Source organism: Diospyros lotus, chromosome 7, assembly GCF_014633365.1.
Source record: "Diospyros lotus cultivar Yz01 chromosome 7, ASM1463336v1, whole genome shotgun sequence".
Lineage (NCBI taxonomy): Eukaryota > Viridiplantae > Streptophyta > Magnoliopsida > Ericales > Ebenaceae > Diospyros > Diospyros lotus.
Genome location: NC_068344.1, coordinates 9,199,503 through 9,216,679, shown reverse-complemented (window position 1 = coordinate 9,216,679; position 17,177 = coordinate 9,199,503). Strand labels below are relative to the sequence as shown.

Here is a 17,177-nt window from a genome sequence, read left to right as displayed (position 1 = left end):
AACAATAGTTTGGATAAACCTAATAAACTTGAAAAAATACTCCTTTTCTTCCGACGGTTTCATCCTTATTATTGATGCTTTGGGGGAGGGGTTTTATTCCCTCTAATTTGTGTTACATGTGCCTCTAATTCTTGAGCTGGTGATTACTTATTCTACTAATTTTCGAGATCACCTTTGTGCCTGATTTTGAGTGTGTGGGGTGAGTGGAATGACTGCACTTTTGAAGGATATAGAATGGTAGTTCATACACTAATAATTGCATTCATTTCATAGTTTTATTTGGCTCAAAAGAAATTTTTGTGAAGGATAGGTTAAACAAATGTGGGGTGCTATGGTTATTGTTATTCAAAACACGATAAGAATTGGTTGTAGGTGAGTCAAAGGGAAAAGTCCCAAATCAAGAAGAGTTTTGGTGGTGTAATGAAGAGGTACAAAAAAATCAACTAAGAGAGTTTTTTTTTTCCTTTCTTTTGCTAAGTAAAAGAGAAAGGTGGAGCGACTGGCATAGCAACCCCATTTGGGTGTGAACATGAGGGTCGTCCCTTGCTAGGGATTATTCAATTTGAACCATGGCGAGTGTCGGGAAGGCAAGCTCACCAACCTAGCCTTACTGTAATGCGCAGGGTCAAACCTTGCATTCATGGCTCTTTTTGGTGCCAGGGGTTTGGGTCATTCTGCAAGTAGGATGGGTTTAAGGTTTGAACTCCAAATGCAAGGAGCATAGGAGAACTCCTAAACTTTTGGGCTACCACCATGGTGATCAAGAGAGCTTATTTTTCTACAAGACTTTTAAATGTTGTATGTTGGAAGAATACGAGGCCTAAAGAGTTCCGATGCATGAATGGTGGCATACATGGCATGGATTAAACTCTTAGATTAAGAAGGAGTTCTGGAAGATAATGCTAGCTAAAATCTAGGAGTATTTTTAGATATTTATCATGTATAGTTTTAGTTTAAATATATATTATCTACTGTTGTAAAGTAGGAGAGTTTTTAGGAGATATCTTTGGAGAGATTGTGGGATAATTTTTAGGACTTTTGCTGTATAAATTCTTCCTAAAGCTGATGTATGATTTACGGGTGAAAGATTTATTTTTACCCTAGTTATTTCTTCATGGTATCAGAGCCATCTCCTATGGTGCCTGATTTTCCCCATTAATCCATCTCAAGAAGTCGGGTTAATACTCCGAGATGGCAGACGACTCCAACTGTGAGGTGACCACCTCTAATCCTCCTCTGGTGAGGACTTTTTTTTTGGTTCCACCTCTCTCAACAGCCTTAGACAATCCGTCTCTCCAGATTACACAACACAAACTGAATGGAACTAATTTTCGAGAATGGTTCCAATCAGTCTTGTTGGTTGTTAGAGGCAAAGGCAAGGAAGGCTACCTAATTGGAGTTACAGCAAGGCCAACTTCAGGATCTGCTGCTTCGAGCATATGGGCGGCTGAGAATGCCATTATTATGGCTTGGTTAGTTAATTCAATGGAGCCTAAAATCGGTAGAACATATCTCTTCTACAAAACAACTTGTGAGATATGGCAGGTTGTCCAAGAGATATATTCTGATTTGGAAAACACTGCTCAATGTTTTCAAGTTCGATCTTTCATTCGAAACACAAAACAAGGTACAAGCTCGGTTACTGATTATTTTAATATTCTAATAGCTTTGTGGCAAGAGATGGATCTCTTCTATGAGATTAAATGGGAATGCATAGAAGATGGTAAAAAATATGGAAAAATGATGGAGAAGGAGAGAGTGTTTGATTTTCTTCATGGATTAAACTTAGATTTAGATGAAGTTAGGGGTCGGCTGCTAGGGATGAAACCTTTTCCAACCATCAGGGAAATATTTGCTGAAGTTAGGAGGGAAGAAAGCAGGAAGAAAGTCACGTTCTTGGAGTCGGGACACTCTTGTAATGAAGTTTATTCCCCTGCATAAACCCTAAATACGTTTAAGGGAAAGACTCCTCTATCTTCTAGAGGGGAGACTGCAAGAGAAAAACAATGGTGTGACCATTGTAACCGGCCCTATCACACACGAGAGACATGCTGGAAAATTCATGGAAAACCAGCTAACTGGAAGCCTAAGAATCAAAAAAGAGGAGGACAAGCTGGAGGCCAATCAGTCTATATGGTGGAAGCTGAGAAAGGGAATCCAACACCTCTTACCATCACAACAAATCAACTGGAATTATTACAACAACTTCTCAACCAAACAAAGGTGACTAAATCAGGGAATGCAGAAGATCCTACTCCTATGGTTTCTTTTGCCACAAAAGGTAATATTGCCTATTCTTTTATTTCTCAAAGAATACCTACCAGTAGTTGGATCATACACACTGGTGCCTCAGATCACATGACAGGTTCTTTAAATTTATTGTCCAATTTTGAATCATGTGATAAACCTATAAGTGTAACTATGGTTGATGGTACAATATCCTTTGCAAAGGGAAAAGGAACAGTTGTGGGAGGAGGATTACTACTTAAATCAGTCCTTTATGTCCCAAACTTGCAGTGTAATTTAATATCAGTAAGCAGATTTACCACTGACAGGATCTGCAATGTGATATTCTCCAAAAATTCTTGTGTTTTTTAGGATCTATTCTCGGGGAAGATGATTGGCAGTGTTGAGATGAAATGAGGGCTCCATCAACCACCAAGGCATGATCATTCTGCTGCTTCTAGGACTCGGTTTTTATATTCTTTAGCTCTTGTTTTAGATTCAGACATGATGTTATGGCATAAGCAGTTAGGACACCCAAGTTTTGAATATCTTAAACACTTGTATCCTTCTTTATCAAGCAATAAAATTCACAATTATTCTTGTGAATAGTGTATTCTTACAAAACAGACCAGGATACCTCATCCTAATCATGTTTATACTTCCTCCACACCTTTTCACTTAGTTCATAGTGATATTTGGGGGCCTTCTTGAACTACAACCCTCACTAATACACGATGGTTTATCACCTTTATTGATGACCATACCAGGGTTTGCTGGGTTTTTTTGATGAAAGAGAAATTTGGAGCCTTTTCTATATTCAAAAAGGTTTCATCATCTAGTGTAGAATGTGTTTCAATCCTCAATTCATGTTTTGAGAATTGATAATGGTAGGAAATACTTTTCTAATGAATTCAGCACATACTTAATTGAGCATGGTATAATTCACCAAAGCTCATGTCTTTATAATCCTCAACAAAATGGAATTGCAGAAAGGAAGAATCGCCATTTGCTAGAAACAGGTAGAGCGATGATGTTTACTACTTCCGTTCCAAATTCATATTGGGGGGAAGCTGTTTTGACCTCTGTCTATCTTATTAATCGCTTACCTTCCAAAATCCTAAAGTTTAGGATCCCTTTGGTTGTCTTCCTTGATGTTTTTCCTCATCATGCTAGAGTTTTAAACTCTCTCACTCCTCGTGTGTTTGGATGTACTTTTTTTGTTCGCCAATATCCATCCACTCCATCGAAACTCGATCCTAAGGCTATTAAATGCATTTTTGTGGGCTATTCTCCAACACAACAAGGATACAAATGCTACAATCCTAGTACCCACAAATTTGTTATTTCTTATGATGTTTTTTTTCTTGAAAACCAGCCTTTCTTTCAGCCTCAATCTCAACTAGCCCATGTTCCAGAAACAACCAACAGTTGGAATTCTTTGTTTTTGGATACAACTCCCTCTCTTCCTATTGCTTATCCTAATCTTGACCGAGCCCAGAAGAGTGATCAAATTCAAGCTGAACCACCCTTATTGGTATATTCAAGAAGGCCTTGTGACCCTCAGCATCAGTAGTAGCCCATGTCATCTAAACTGAGGGTAAGTCCAGAAAAGGCAAAGGAAAAGGAGACTGAAATGGAGGCTGATATTACTAACAGGGAGAATAGAGATGAAGTACAATAGGAGCATGAGCTGGAATATGATCTAGATGTTCCCATTGCTTGGAGAAAAGGAGTCAAATCATGCACCAAGTGTCCTAAGTATTCTATTTCAGAGTTTTTGGGATATACAAAGTTTTCTCCTAAATTCAAGGCATTCACAGAAAATGTCGATGATGAGGTGATTCCTAAAGATATCTACAGTGCACTGCAAGAGGAAAAATGGAGGAAAGCAGTTATGGAAAAAATGTTAGCCCTAGAAAAGAATAATACTTGGTAAATAATGGATCTTCCATATGTAAAACACACAGTTGGCAGTAAGTGGGTGTTCACCATAAAGTACAACTCAGGTGGGAAAGTGGATAGATACAAAGCAAGGCTTGTAGCTCAAGGTTTTACCCAAACACGAGGCCTTGACTATGAGGAAACATTTGCACTAGTGGCCAAACTTAATTCTATCCGTGTATTATTGTCATTGGCAATCAATTTGGACCGGAGACTCCAACTAGACATAAAAAATGCCTTCTTGAATGGTGAGTTGGAAGAAGAAGTCTACATGAGAATTCCCCCTGGTTTTGAAAGAAAAGACACAAGAGGAAAGGTATGTAGATTGAAAAAATCCTTGTACGGGCTAAAACAATCTCCTAGGGCATGGTTCAAGAGGTTTATTGACACACTAAACCACCTAGGATACAAACAAGGGCAAGCGGATCAAACGCTCTTCACAAAAGTTGATTGCAAGGGTAAGAAAACTGTTGGACGAAATTCAAAGTTAAATATTGATAAGGCCATCCAGCCATATAGATTGAATTAGTGTATCTTATAATTTAAAGTTTGAATGTGATTGTTTAGTTTTTAGGTTATCTCTATAATTTAGGAGATAGTATTTCCTAAATTTTAGGAGATAGAACATCCTATCTCATCTCCTATTTTGTAGAAGAAAAGATAAGGATAGGTAGAGTATTTAACTTCTTGTTTTTCAGCATCTTTGAATTATTCAAGCATTCTTTTTCTGCTTGTTTCATGGTATCAGAGCGCCTAGGTTAGGCCGCAAGAAAATTCTGTTTCTCTGCCATTTGTTTGTTTCTTTAGTTTTTTCCGAAAAATAGATCATGGCCGATTCAACCCAAAACCTTATCTTCACAGAAACTTCAGTCACCAGTTCTCCAAGTGCTGTTCACCATTCGACTCCTTCACAAGCCGTTCCTAACATGTCCAATCAGTCTATCGACAATCACCCACTACAAATTACTCACCATAAGTTAAATGGGAGTAATTTTAGGGAGTGGTTTCAATCAGTTTTATTGGTGATCAAGGGTAAAGGGAAAGCTGGATACTTGACTGGTGCGGCTCCAGCTCCTTCGCCAACAAATGCTTCCTATGGCATATGGGAGGCCGAAAATTCAACCATAATGGCATGGTTGATAAATTCCATGGAAATTAGGATTGGAAGGACATACCTCTTCCATAAAACAGCCAAGGAGATTTGGGATTCGGTGCAAGAGATGTATTCAGATTTGGAAAATTCATCTCAAAGCTTTGAGGTAAGGTCAGCCATAAGGAATACCAAGCAAGGTAATCTAAGTGTTACAGATTATTTTAATACTTTGGTAGAGTTATGGCATGAGATGGATTTGTTTTATACTATTACTTGGGAAAGTGCTACTGATAGTGTTAAATATAATAAGATGATCGAAAAAGATTGAATTTTCGATTTTCTCCATGGACTTAACAGTGATCTAGATGAGGTACGTGGCAGGATCTTAGGCACTAAACCTCTGCCCAATTTAAGGGAAGTTTTTGCAGAAGTTAGAAGAGAAGAAAGCCGCCGAAAGGTTATGCTTCAATCAACTGCTGATTTGACTAACCAACATTCAGCCCTTGTTACTGTTAAGCAAGGAGATTTTGGTCAAAAATATTATGGGAGAGAAAAGCAATGGTGTGATCATTGCAAAAGACCATACCACACCCGAGAGACTTGTTGGAAGATCCATGGCAAACCAGCTGATTGGAAACCAAGGAATAAACGAGAAGGCAGCAGATCAGCATATGTGACTGCTGCATCTGGTGAAGATGGGCCAAAATCAGGTGGAGAAAAAGGGGTAAAATCAAACTTAAATCTAACAGAAGAACAGATAAAGACATTGTACAGGCTGCTTAGTCAAGGAACAAGTTTGGCTGATTCTTCTAATCCTCAATCTATAGCCTCTATTGCATTGCAAGGTAACCCTCATTGCTCTTTAGTGTCAAAACAGATTCCTAAGGATGTATGGATAATAGATACAGGAGCATCTGATCATATGTCAAGTTCCATGGAAGGTATGACTGAATATAGACCATGTAGAAAGCAGATTGAGATTTCTATGGCTGATGGTTCTACCTCTCCTGCTTTGGGTCTTGGTAAAGTGTGTATTTCAAAGTTAAAACTTGATTCAGTTCTATATGTTCCAGGATTAAGTCACAACTTGTTATCTGTAAGTAGGATTACAAGTGACATGAATTGCAAAGTGATATTCTTTCCATCCTATTGTTTATTTCAGGACCAAGCCTCGGGGATGATGATTGGCAGTGCTGAAGCTAGGGATGGTCTCTATTGGTTGCCCGGGAACTCTTTGGAAGCTACTCATCCAAATAAATTTGTTTTCAATGTTAACGCCAATGCCAAAGCTATGTTATGGCATAAGCGGTTAGGACATCCTAGTTTCCCTTACCTTAAATTTTTGTATCCCCAATTCTTCATTAATAAAGATCACATTTTTTTATGTGAAAACTGCACTCTTGCAAAACAGTTTAAGGCCCATCATTCCATCCAATATTACAAACCCTCATCTCCATTCCATCTAATCCATAGTGATATTTGGGGCCCCTCTAAACTGCCAAATATTTCAGGTTCTAAGTGGTTCATAACTTTCATAGATGACCACTCTAGAACATGTTGGGTGTACCTTATGAAGGAGAAATCCGAAGCTAGTGGTATCTTCAAACAATTTCATCAATTTGTTGTGAATATGTTCCAAGCTTCAATTCACATCCTTAGGACTGACAATGGAAGGGAATATTTTTCTCATGATCTAACCAATTACTTGCTTGACCATGGGATTTTACATCAAAGCTCTTGCCCTTACACACCACAACAAAATGGTGTGGCCGAATGGAAAAATAGGCATCTCTTAGAAGTTGCAAGAGCAATGATGTTCACAACCCATGTCCCTCATTCCTATTGGGGGGAAGCGGTTCTTACAACAGCTTTTCTTATAAACCGCCTACCCTCCAAGATCTTGAGCTTCAAAACCCCCATTGATACCCTTTGTGCCTTATATCCTCATGCTCCTTTTCTCCACTCCCTTCCGCCTAAAGTATTTGGCTGTGTTGCTTATGTTCACAATCACAGTCCCTCTCGTACTAAGCTTGATCCCAAGGCTTTAAAATGCCTTTTTATTGGATATTCTCCTACCCAAAAAGGATACAAATGTTACAGCCCTATGAATCGAAAATACTATATTTCCTCCGATGTTACATTCTATGAGGATATTCCCTACTATCAGTCCAAATCACCTATGGATCCTCCCAATAATCCACTTTCTCCTCCCACTCTTTCACTGCCAGTGTATTCTCAAGGGGGAGAAATGATTAAAACCTCTGATAACACACTAACAGTGACTTCTACAACAGCAGATACAGCTCCAGCAGTCCATAAATTAACAATTGATTCTAACACAGCAGCTGGCCATTGTTCTGGTCAGCACAATACCACACCACCAGCTGACCCTCTGCTTGTTTATTCCCGACGACCAAAAGACCAAACTAAGCTACAACAGTGTCAATCATCTCTACCAACAGCTGCTGGTCCTTTAGAAGATGCATACAAGACTGAAGAAGAATGTCTAAAAGACAGCCCTGAAGCAAGGGAAACTCTCAGCAAGGAGCATGACACTAGCAGTGATGCAGCACCAGAGGACAGACTGGATTGGACAATGCCCATAGCTCTACGAAAGGGGGTAAGATCCTGTGCAAAATACCCACTGAAAAATCATTTGACCTATGCTAAGTTGTCTCCTAAATTCAGAGGGTTTATTGCTAAAGTTGACAGTGTAATTATTCCAAAAGATATCCAAGGAGCAATGCAGGATCCTAAATGGAAAGCAGCGGTTATGGAGGAAATGAAGGCCCTAGTGGAAAATGGCACTTGGGAAATAGCAAGGAGACCTTTAGACAAGAAGATAGTTGGATGCCGATGGGTATTTACTGTGAAGCACAATGCTGATGGTAGTATTGAAAGATATAAAGCCCGGTTGGTGGCCCAAGGATTCACTCAAACATATGGGATAGATTATGAGGAGACTTTTGCACCTGTGGCTAAATTGAATTCTATTCGGGTAATTCTTTCTATTGCAGTAAATTTAGATTGGCCACTATTTCAGTTTGATATTAAGAATGCATTTCTTAATGGAGACTTAGATGAGGAAATATATATGAGGATCCCACCTAGTTTTGAAGAGGAGGTTGGCATAGGAAATGTGTGCAAGCTGAGAAAATCTCTATATGGATTAAAGCAGTCACCTAGGGCATGGTTCAAAAAATTCAGTATGACCTTAATCCAATTTGGGTATCAACAAAGACAAGCTGATCATACGTTGTTTGTGAAAACCACAGAATATGGGAAGAAATCTATTCTAATTGTTTATGTTGATGATATCATTGTAACAGGTGATGATCTACAAGAAATTGAAACTTTAAAGGGGCAGCTGAAGGCAGAATTTGAAGTCAAAGATCTCGGATTTATGAAATACTTCTTGGGTATGGAAGTGGCTAGAAGTCAAGAAGGGTTATTTATATCACAGAGAAAGTACACCTTGGATTTACTAAAGGACACCGGAATGTTGGCATGCAGACCTACTGGCACTCCACTAGACAAGGGCTGGAAATCTAGAGAAGAGGGTGATACTCCCGTAGACAAGGAAAGGTACCAACGCTTGGTGGGAAGGCTAATTTATTTGTCTTTGACTCGGCCTGACATTGCCTATGTAGTAAGTAAAATAAGTCAATATATGCACTCTCCCACACAAAGACATATGGATGCAGTATTTCATGTACTAAGGTATCTTAAAGGAACACCTGGAAAAGGATTAATGTTTCGAAAAACAAAAGAAAAGGGAATTGAAGGATTTGTGGATGCAGATTGGGCAGGCTCAAATGAGGACAGCAGGTCAACAACGGGATATTGTACCAAGGTATGGGGAAATGTTGTGACATGGAGAAGCAAAAAACAATCTGTGGTGGCCCGTAGTAGTGCTGAGGCAGAATTTCGAGCAATAGCTCAAGGAATATGTGAAGTGATATGGTTAGAGAGGCTATTGAAGGACCTAAAGATACCATTGGCTCAACCTACAAGGGTCTACAGTGATAGTAAGTCGGCAATATGCATAGTTAAAAATCCTGTTCAACATGATCGCATGAAGCATGTGAGGATAGACAAAAGTTTTATAAAATGAGAAATTGAAGAAGGAGGGATAGTCTTGTCTTATATTTCCACCAAAGATCAAGTAGCAGATGTGTTCACAAAAGCTATGGTGAGACCAGGATTTGAATTTCTAATTGGCAAGCTGGGAATGACGTGCATCTACTCCACAGCTTGAGGGGGAGTGTTGGACGAAATTCAAAGTTAAATATTGATAAGGCCATCCAGCCATATAGATTGAATTAGTGTAGCTTATAATTTAAAGTTTGAATGTGATTGTTTAGTTTTTAGGTTATCTCTATAATTTAGGAGATAGTATTTCCTAAATTTTAGGAGATAGAACATCCTATCTCATCTCCTATTTTGTAGAAGAAAAGATAAGGATAGGTAGAGTATTTAACTACTTGTTTTTCAGCATCTTTGAATTATTCAAGCATTCTTTTTCTGCTTGTTTCAAAAACAATCCTAATAGTCTATGTAGATGATATAATCATCACCGGAGACAATGATCAAGAGATAGAAAGATTGAAGCAACAACTGAAAGTGGCATTTGAGGTAAAAGACTTGGGAGAGATGAGATATTTCTTGGGGATTGAAGTAGTAAGAAGCAGTGAGGGTATTTTCATATCTCAAAGAAAATACACTCTTGATCTGTTAAAAGAGACAAGAAAGCTTGGGTGTAAGCCTGCAAGCACTCCATTTGAACCCAACTAGAAAAACAGAAAAGAAGACAATGATGAACAACCAATGGAGATTGGAAGGTATCAACGTTTGGTGGGGAAATTGATTTATCTTTCACATACACGTCTAGATATTGCATATGCAGTGAGCATAATTAGTTAATTCATGCATTCCCCAACCAAAAGACACCTAGAAGCTGCCTACCATATCCTAAGGTATTTAAAGGGGACTCTAGGGAAGGGAATGCTATTCAAGAAAAACAAGGATAGAGGAATAAGAAGCTTTGCAGATGCAGATTGGGCTGGATCCATTGAGGATAGCAAGTCTACATCAGGGTATTGCACTAATCTTTGGGGGAATTTGATCACATGGAGAAGTAAGAAACAAGAAGTTGTCTCTCGTAGCAGTGCTAAAGCCGAATATGGAGCCATTGCACAGTGTATTTGTGAGGTAATTTGGGTGGAATGGTTCATGGAAGACTTATCTATTCCTATAACTGGACCTAAAATACTTTATAGCGATAGTAAATCAGCTATAAGTATAATAAATAATCCAGTTCAGCATGATCGGATGAAACATGTTCGAATTGATAGGCATTTTGTCAAGGGGGAGCTGGAAAATGGAGACATAGACTTGACTTATGTTCCCACCAAAGATTAAAAAGCAGGCATCTTGACCAAAGCAATGCAAAAGCATGGTTTTGAAGTGATTAGAAGCAAGCTGGGAATGATTGACATCTATTCACCAGGTTAAGGGGGAGTGTTGGAAGAATCCGAGGCCTGAAGAGTTTCGAGGGATGAAAGGTGGCATACATGGCACGGATTAAACTCCTAGATTAAGAAGGAGTTCTGGAAGATAATGCTAGCTAAAATCTAGGAGTATTTTCAGATATTTATCATGTATAGTTTTAGTTTAAATATATATTATCTACTACTGTAACGTAGGAGAGTTTTTAGGAGATATCTTTGGAGAGCTTGTGGGAGAATTTTTAGGACTTTTGCTGTATAAATTCTTCCTAAAGCTAATGTATGATTTACAGGTGAAAGATTTATTTTTACCCTAGTTATTTCTTCATTGTAATGAAGAAAACCTAAAGAGGTATGGATTGGCCAAAAAAGAAGCAAAAAAGGCAGTTTTTTGTTTTTTTTAAAGAAGGTAAAAATATATAATATTAAGGCATAAAAGACAAGACTGTTAAGGGATCAAGTCCAAGGGCAATTAATGAGGTTAGTGGCAATTTCCTTTCAAGAAGGGGATGCTTTGTTAGTTCTTCCTTCCCTCCTATGTATGGAGAAACTTGGGGCTCATTAGAGAGAACCCCTTGATCTCTTGCACAAAGTGCTGGAGAATAATTCTTATTGCTTACCCAATTTTAACAGGCTGGAGGGTATTTATAATAACCCTAACACAACTAAATAGGAAAGTCTAACTTATTAAATAAGGAACCTTCCTAATTAACTAAATATATGAAATAAGGAGACTTCCTAATAACATTAATAATATTAAATTAGGAAACTTCCTAATTAACTAAATAAGCCAAATAAGAATCAACTAAATAAGGAAACTAACAAGTCCTTTTTAGTTTTAGGACACCTTTGATACACATGGTTGATTGGTTGCTTTGTTGGTTTTGCTCCTGTAAGGCTCATACCATCACTCCTTGCTTTAGAAATGTGGTTGTCCTCAAGCAAAAAGGAAGGAAAATTGGTCTTGAAAAGATTCTCATGTTCCCATGAAGCCTTGGCTAGAGATAATTGCACCCAATGCACCAAATACTCTTTGCAACCTAAATGAATACGGGAATCGAGAATAGCTTGGGGGTTAAATTTAGGCTCATCTGTAGGTGGGGGAAGTGTTGGAGTTACTGTGGGCAACATCCCATGGAAACACTTGAGGCAAGAGACATGAAGAATATGATAAATGTAGTTTTCTTTAGAAAGAGCAAGCTTATAAGGATAGATCCCATGCAATGAATCGCCTGAAATTGCTTGTTCCTTGGCGTCATCAGAATTGGTGCTTATGAAGCCTTGGGAGGAAAATCCATTGGTAGGTTGGCGTTAGGCTGCCGAGCAAACATGCTTAAGGCAGCACTCAATTGTTGGCTCAATCCAACGAATTCCTCCCTAATTCCATTCACCACTCATTCCAAATTGGCCGCATTCTCTGATTGGCTCCAGCTAATCTCTTCTTGAGTCTGTCGAATCCCCAGCTCTAGAGTCTCCAGGCAGTCATCCACTTGTTCTTGATTCTGGCGCATCCCAATTTCGATGGCATCCAATATGGATTCCATTTGTTTCGCCCTAGTGCCTTTAGCTATGACATAATGCTTTGGCCAGATCGTCGGCTTTGATACTAATTGTTAGATCTAAGATTTGACAGTGGACTCTTCTTGAATTGAGGAAGAGAAAAAAAAAAAAAAATTGGCAAGAGAGAAGAACTAAGAGGGAGAGAGAAAAGATTTTTGAAATAATCCTCACATGATCCCATCCTCCCCTGAGATAACTTTTATTTATAGGCTGCTCGGTTACAATCTAGAGAGTTCTTCTAAGTAACTAACTCTCCGCTATTAGTACCCAAGTGGCCATGTGCAACTTGGGTCCTAATTACCATCATACCGAACTCCTAATTTCAATCATTCCAAGCTTCTAATTATAGTGGTGCCCTTTGGCTAGGACAGTACCTTCCTTTGTCATGTTTTGGCGCATTGTTTATCAAGGCTCTAGGATGACACAATTATTATTATTTTGCTTGGTGTTGATGCATGTAATTTATTTATCTTTCTTTAGAACATCATGTGTCCCCACATGGTGGGCTTAAGGCTTGATATGTTGTTTTGTTGTTGAAGATCAATTGTATCTACCCTTGTGTGGCTTCTTAATCTCTTGCAGTTATGGGAGGGTTGATGAGTTGGTATATTTTGCAAGTCTGAAGGAGCAGTATGAGATTGTTATTCACCATTATATCCAGGTACTTCTCTTTACCATTTCTTCTGTTTGGATGTAGATCATAATATGTTTATGTATTATGATCCTTGGTTGGTATTTTGTTCTGTTCATGGGCTTCATTGGTATTTTTCAGGTTAACGATTAAACAAATTCCATTCCATATTGCCTGGGCTTGTGCATCTTTGACAACACATGAAATATAATTACCCAGAATTATCATAAAATGTTACTTATTGTGGCCAAGATTACAAGTGATTAGTAAACAATTTTATGCATTCTACAAAGAACTGATTCTATTAATGCTGAGTGCAGCTATTTGTAGTCAAGTTTTCATTGGAACACCTTTCCAACATTTGATGGGTTTCATTCCTGACAGTTATTTTGTCCATCTGTGGCTACTATCATAGTGCCTTTATGATAGGATAAAAACCTTCCCAACTTTCCCAAAAATTAATTCTGTTATATTCTTTTTGCATATACCTTAGTTACTTATTATTGTCAGAGAGGATAGTGAATTGTACTTGTAAGAAGAGAGGGTCTATATAGTTAGGTGATGTATATATTGCCAGACACTGATATTTGGATAACCTTTTATTTACTAGTATCACAAAATTTGCTATTTGCTTCTCTTATTGATTTAGTTTTCCTTTCTGGTACTTCATGAACTGACTAGCAAGGAGAAGCAAAGAAAGGATTGGAAGTTCTCCAAAAACCTTCTGTGCCTGTAGATCTCCAGGTAAAGACCTACTGTTGAGGCTTGGAGTCAATTTGCACAAATTTCATTTTTTTGTTATTGTTGATATTATTACTAATTTACTACTATTCTCATTGCTATTGTTATTATGTTGTTGACATTATTACTACTATTATCATTGCTATTGTTAGTGCTTTTGTCATATTTAGTGTCATGTTATTGAAAGTTAACGAAGTTTGCTTCCCTTGCAGTACAAGTTTGCACCAGACCTTATAATGCTCGATGCATATGAGACTGTTGAGTCATGGATGACAACCAAAGACCTGAATCCAAGGAAGTTAATTCCTGCAATGATGCGCTATTCAAGTGAACCTCATGCAAAGTAAAGTCCTCCAAATATCAATTTCTAGCAGAAAATATCTTACTTTGTAAATCTGACCGGAAAGGTTTTATCAACGATGACTCTAGATGTTTGGGGTTTGTTAAAAGTTGGATATGGTTCTGCTTCCTGAATAATATCATTCTATAATTTGTCTCCATGATTGAAAAGCAGTTTGTTTTGAACCGCTGCTACTGGCACTGGATCTTCTAAATCATTTGGCCATGCAGTTGATTTCTTCTATGACATGTTCCTTGCTGTTGATCTGCTGCTGGATGTTCCTTGCAATTTTTTCCCAGGATTTAGTTCTCCCCCCCCCTCCTCCTATATGGTTGTATTTTTTTCTTTTAGGTTTTTACATACAGGAGTGGATTTGCTTCTATAATCCAGAAACTGGCATTTGGTCAGTGTGAAGTAACTTTTGTTTCTTTCCTAAGAGACACTGATCCTGGCACAAATATATGTGGGTATATGTACGGTCACTGGTTATAATATTATTTCCAGTGGATGGAGTTCATTTGGTGATTGATGCATCAAAAGTTGGATGCAATCTGTGCTGTGAAGCTTATTATTTAGTATATGGCAACCTTTTACTACAGTTACTTACCTGTAACTTACTCATATGTGACATGAATGACTAGCAGATATTTAAATTTTGGCATAAGAGACATATGGACAATAAGACATACAAACATTCTACTATTTAGGTCCAAGGTATTTTACATCATCCGGAAGGACTTCTAATTGCCAGAGATGTAATGCTTATAAGTTTATAGGATCACTATTATTATTCTTTTGTTTTTTGGATTATGAAGGATTTATAGGATATGTTTCCCTTATTGTTGGTTGGATTATTCATTTTTATATTCTTCATTCTATAAAAGCCACATTGATCACTTTTCTTATTGTTGCATATTATGCAGGAATGAAACCCATGAAGTAATAAAATATCTGGAGTTTTGTGTTCACCGTTTGCAAAATGAGGATCCTGGAATTCACAACTTGTTGCTTTCTTTGTATGCAAAGCAGGTTCACTTTCTTGCTTGAGAACCTTAAAGTGGCTGCAAACAGTTGCCTTTAATTAGTTGTTTTGCATGGTGGCTCTCAACCTTTTATCATATGTTTGATTTTACTTCCACCTTCTATTTGTTAGGTCCCTACTTATTTTGGTAAATGCTTGGTTATATATACATATATCCATATATCCTTGCCTGCTCTGAGTATATGTTTCTGGACTATCTATACTCATATTTGAGATTTATGGGCATCTGTTATGAGATGTTTGAAATATATTTGGTAGGAAATAGACTATGTTTAAGAGAATGTTTCTTGTATTTCAAGACAGCCTCAAGACTTTCAAATCCCTGGAAGCATCTTCTGGAGGTCTGATGTTTCGTTGTGTCTTTCTTGAATTATTTTTTCAAGATTAATTCAAGTTTTTAGCCCGAGTTCTCAAGTTTAACTATTATTTCGAGAGAAATGTCAAAGAGGGAGTGACTCTTTCACAGGTGAACAAAAATGGTAGAAGCATGTGCCTGCTCAATACAATTCATCTCAAACATATAGTTGAATTTGACCGATTAAACAAAATATGTTATAGGTAAAAGATTCAGTAGCATGATCAAAGTAGGTCTATTTGGATGATGTGCTACAGACCAGGTTAGTTCATCTTGCAGTCAAGTTAAACCAATTAAACAAAAAGAATACATATAAGAAATTTTCCATATTCATACCTTACCTAAACAATTCAGAATTTTAGCATGACTGGAAAACTCGATGATGTTGATGATGCAATGCTCAGATGCTAAGTTTTAAGTTATTCTTTTGATCCTCAAATAGACTTACTGGTGTTTCATAGCTGTTGTGTACACAAAGATGATAAAGGTATCCATTTATAACCATATCCTCTTACACATTATTGAGAGTGTGCCTTGGTAGCAACAGTAAGGTTACTCTTTTTTGACTGGAAAGTGATGGTTTGAGTTATGGAGACAATTTCTTTGTAAAACAAGGGTAAGGCAGCGCACAAAACTGACCCTTCCCAACCCTTTTGCAAAGTAGGGAGCTTCATGTATCTTTAGATTCCTTTTCATTTTGTATACATATATATATACTTACATCAGATTTTCTTCTTTTCCCTTTTTTCTAACACTTTCCCTTCATTAATGTCATTTTCTTACAGTTTAGAAAGTGAGCAGTTCTTTTGTCACTTTTTCTTCCTAGTAAAACTTGTGTACATTTACTCTTAATAAACTATAGTTACCACTTTAGGAACATGCTTATTGTGGTCAGGAGTGAATATTAATGATACTCTCCTTAAAATCAAAGGAAGATATTGTTAGCATCTGACTGGATAATGTTTTTGTTCTCTTAATTTGTTGAGCTTGACGTGTAATCTCTTTTACTTTATGTTGATCCTAGTACATCTCCAGAACATATGTGTTAGGATAAGAAACATACATCAAATAGAATTCTGTAATATTTTGTTTATGTGCTTCAAATTTGAGGTGGACAACCAAAGAGCAAGAGAGATAAGTTGTAGAAAAGTATTGTGAGAAGAAAGTTGTAGAGATTTTGAGAAGATTATCAGAAATCATAAAGATGGCAGATTGGATGCTTAAGTTTGAAAAAGAAAAAATAGGGTGGTTGAAAAAATTCAAGATTTAAATGGGGCAGCCTAGAAAATAAGATAAACTCCAAAATTCAAGGAAATGATAAAGCTTGAAAAAGGAAGATAATTCAACAATTCAAATATTAGTTGCCGCGGTTCAAATATCAGTTTTGGTTATCTAAATTTGAATTTATTTCTGATTTCTAGGAGATAGCATAAATATTTTGTACTTATATAAATACCCCTACTTGGATTCAATTTCAATCAGTTCTTCTCTGTAATATTTTCTGCATGGTATCAGAGTAGAAAAACATCCTTCTCTTTTGTTAAAACCCTGGGCAACAACTACCACACCTGGGTAGTGACTGCCATGCCATCCGCCTTTCAATCCTTCACTCTTGCAACCTTTAGATCTGCGAATCACAACATGGCCGGGAAAAACAATCAATCTTCGGAGATCATCTCCTGTCCAGCCAATAGCATGGGAGCCGTTGACAACAATATTTTTACTATCACTAGTCACAAGT

The 17,177-nt window shown here is 37.5% G+C and overlaps 1 protein-coding gene across 5 annotated transcripts in view; it reads left to right on the top strand.

The window, feature by feature from the left end:
* Positions 1–17,177, top strand: part of LOC127806050 (vacuolar sorting protein 18) — a 105,019-nt gene that overhangs the window by 64,709 nt on the left and 23,133 nt on the right. For all 5 annotated transcript variants that reach the window (XM_052343025.1, XM_052343026.1, XM_052343028.1 and 2 more), the window contains 4 exons: positions 12,910–12,988; positions 13,640–13,702; positions 13,912–14,042; positions 14,963–15,068. In XM_052343025.1, the coding sequence (XP_052198985.1) occupies positions 12,910–12,988; positions 13,640–13,702; positions 13,912–14,042; positions 14,963–15,068 (379 nt within the window). The remainder of the gene's footprint in view (positions 1–12,909; positions 12,989–13,639; positions 13,703–13,911; positions 14,043–14,962; positions 15,069–17,177) is intronic.